Consider the following 3,788-nt stretch of genomic DNA (forward strand, 5'->3'; position numbering starts at 1 on the left):
AATCAATGAAATTTTGTGCACATTGTTCACTTGTATGCGTATGTTAACTGCATTAACTTAGTTCTCAATAATTCGCATGTCCTCAACATTACACTTAAGGTAACTGTAATGCCTCGAGATTCCAAAGCACATTTATAATTTTTCTTGTTGTAAGGCCTCAAGATTCCGAAGCACGTGAACCAATGACATTTTCGTGCACATTATTCACCCGCATGCGTACGTTAACCGCATTAGCTTCATTCTCAACATTTCGCATGGCCTCAACATTACACTTAATGTAATTGTAATGTCTCGAGATTCCAAACCACATTTATAATTTGTCTCGTTGTAAGGCCTCAAGATTCCAAAGCACGTTAACACGACTGTGGTACTATGACGCATTGAGATTCTAATTCACGTGAACCATGGACCCGTGATTGATTGCATATATAAGCCTACCATGTCACCCAATACTTTGCACAATTGCGTCTAATCAAATTGTGAGAGAAAACAGAGAGGGCTAGCAATGAGGTCAGAGCCTATTTGTGCGTACGTTTATATCAATGGTGAAATCATTCAAAGTTCAAGTGCAAATGCAATTTTTAGAGGTGACAAGACAAAGTTGTTACTCTTGAATCCAACAATGACGCTGCCAAATATAATCACTACAATACAATCATCAATTATAGATAATGCTGTTACGTCTATAATTAATGCCCTTTGGTGTCATTGTCTTGTATATCAATTCAATGGTGAAGTTCAATATAGGGCAATTCAAATTATTAACGAAGAAGGTGTCTTATGCATGTTTCATACATTTCTCAATATGACAAGTGTAATATGTATGGAACTTAAAGTTGATGTTCATAATTCATTATCACCTACACAAGTTAATGACCTAAGTTGGGCCGACATGGAGCAGAAGCTGGAGAATACCCTGAAATTAGAATGAATAATTTAACATATTTTGTTGTTGTATTGCGTTGAAGTTTTTCTCCGTCTTTATTATCTAGTTGTAGTTGTTGCATGCTTTGAAGTTGTTATTTTCAATTTACTTCAGTAATAATAGTCTACATATGCATGATTTCAGAGATGCGGAGCAATGTCAGACCTAACCCTCACATGCACTAACACCCCATTAAAGTGTGGTGTTGCACACTGTTCACTCATATGTGTATGTTTATCCCATTAACATGTTTCCTAACAATCCATGTGACCTTGGCATGCGATGCGGAACACTATGGTCAACAATCACGATTAAACGAACAATTTGTCATGTATATTGATGTGTGGGGTTGCACACTGTTCACTCATATGTGTACACTCCCACCTAACCCTCCCATCTAACCCTCGTAACTAACTCTCCCAACCTAACCTTCCAATCTAACTCTCCCACCTAACATTCCAATCTAACTCTGGTACTAAACTTTCTCAGCCTATATATAATATCACCATTTGACAACAACATATCACACACAACAACTTTCTCACAAAACAAAACTCGATTTGTAACTCTCACACCATTTCCACTCATATCCCATAAGCACCACCATGGCTCCACCTAAAGAAATTGCGACCATCATTTACCACAATGGTCACATTGTAGACGATCCAGTTCAAGGATCGATGTACACGTCTGCGACCCCAATATTTTTTTACGTCAGTCGTTCTATTACGTTTACACAATTCATTCGAAAAATTAACAATCGTCTCCCTGCTCGAGCAACTGAACAAGTTGCTCAATTGTTATTTCATGTCCCTATTTCATTTCATCTCAGTCAGACACGTTTTATTTCAGCTCAACTATTCGACAATCATGATCTTAGAGGCGCGATGGAAACAATTCTTCAGAATCCACAATTTAATTCTTCCAAATTCTATGTTGTTACTGAGCTTATTCCTCAACCACAGCCATCGTCTCCACAACCCTCATGTCCACAACTACAAATACCGCCCCCACAATAGTTACTGTACAACAACATAGACCTCAATAATCCAGTATCTTCATACAACAACCTTGAATCACAAGACCCCTTTGACATTTATACTTCATTCACACAAATATTATCCGAGAACGATTCTTTTTTTCATAGCCAACAAACCTCCTTTGACCAACAAAACCATCCTCCATCCTCCATCCCCTTTTACGCCACCTTCACAACTACCACAAATGCAAACATCAAATCGAGATGAACATCCCATTGCTAACGAAGATCCCATTATACGATTTCATAATGAAAACATGGATGATTTTAGTGAGGATGAGGATCAACAGTTCTTTGATCACATCAACCACTAAAGCGATGACCAAAGTGATGACCAAACCGATGAAAAGGGTGTTGGAAGACCAACGACACCTCCATCACCTCCATTGCAATATCAACAACCTAGGTGTCCAGTAGACTTGAACTTTGACCACCTACCACACTACATTGATTGACACCATTTTGTTCATCAGCAACACAATGTACAACCACCAGTCGGTATACTCGAGGTTGGCATGACCTTCGATGACAAAGCACAGTGTATTCGAGCAATCAAAGAATACAACATCAGAAATCATTTTGATTGCAGAACAATTTACTCTGACCAGAGAAGGCTAAACTTTATCTGCAAGTTACATGAAAATGGTTGTACATGGAGCTTGGGCACATGCAATTCAAAGAGGCATAACAAATGGATTATCAAGAGTATCAGGGGTCATCACACTTGTCTCGTGCCGATGCTCAGACAAGATCATCGCCAACTCGACAAACACGTCATAGCACAGATCATCCAACCAATTGTCAAAACAAACCCAACCGTCTCCATCAAGACGTTGATTGCAGAGATCAAAACGTTCATGAATTATACCCCATCCTATAAGAAGACATGGTTAGCAAAGCAAAGAGCGTTGAAGATGATTCATGGAAATTGGGAAGAATCATATGCCAAACTGCCAAAACTTTTTGGAGCTTTGCAATCTTGTGTTCCCGAGACTGTGGTCGCTGCTCAAACAGAATCCTTGTACGAGGGGGGAGAAATAGTACCGGACAAAAGATTGTTTAAAGGTGTCTTTTGTTCATTTGGTCCATGCATTAATGGTTTTGCATATAGCAAACCCATAGTACAAGTAGATGGTACATGGCTTTACGGGAAGTATACTGGCACACTGATGGAGCAAACCATATCTTCATGATTGCCTATGCCATTGTAGAAGGGGAGACAACTTCAGCTTGGGGGTTTTTTCTAAAGAATTTGAGAAGACATGTTACTCCACAAATTAACATTTCTCTTATTCCAGACCGACACCCCTCAATTATAAGTGCCTACAACAACCCAAGTAACTTATGGGTCCAGGCCACATCCCATTTCTTTTGCTTGCGCCACATTGCACAAAACTTTCTTCGCGGTAACTCAAATTGCAAACATTTAATAGGATACCCCTTGCCTCAAAGCATGACCACACAAGCACTCATATCCATTTCCTCCTCTTAATAGGATACCCCATACAACTCATAACAAATACTCCCAATCCATCGAGTCATACACCTTCTCAAAATCAACTTTAAACATAATCTGTAGATGCAATTGGCTTTGATGTTTTGATGATGATCATGATGATGTGTTGCAATTGATGCAAATGGGCTTTTCAAGATTAAAATTCAAGACAATACTTCAAGATTACAAGGCACAACATCAAGATGATCACTAGAATATTAGGAAGGGAATTCCTAATTGAATTAGCAAAGGTTTGGCCAAGTGATTTAAAATAAAAAGTGTTTTTCAAAGGTTTTACTCTCTGGTAATCGATTACCAGAGGATGTAAT

At 38.8% G+C, this 3,788-nt stretch overlaps 1 protein-coding gene across 1 annotated transcript; it reads left to right on the plus strand.

The window, feature by feature from the left end:
• The first annotated feature begins 2,479 nt into the window (after positions 1 to 2,479).
• LOC114410647 lies at positions 2,480 to 3,157 on the plus strand. Its single transcript, XM_028374602.1, has one exon. The coding sequence runs from the start codon at positions 2,480 to 2,482 to the stop codon at positions 3,155 to 3,157; it is 678 nt and encodes a 225-aa protein (XP_028230403.1).
• The last annotated feature ends 631 nt before the right edge of the window (positions 3,158 to 3,788 follow it).

Source organism: Glycine soja, chromosome 4, assembly GCF_004193775.1.
Source record: "Glycine soja cultivar W05 chromosome 4, ASM419377v2, whole genome shotgun sequence".
Taxonomy (NCBI): Eukaryota; Viridiplantae; Streptophyta; class Magnoliopsida; order Fabales; family Fabaceae; genus Glycine; species Glycine soja.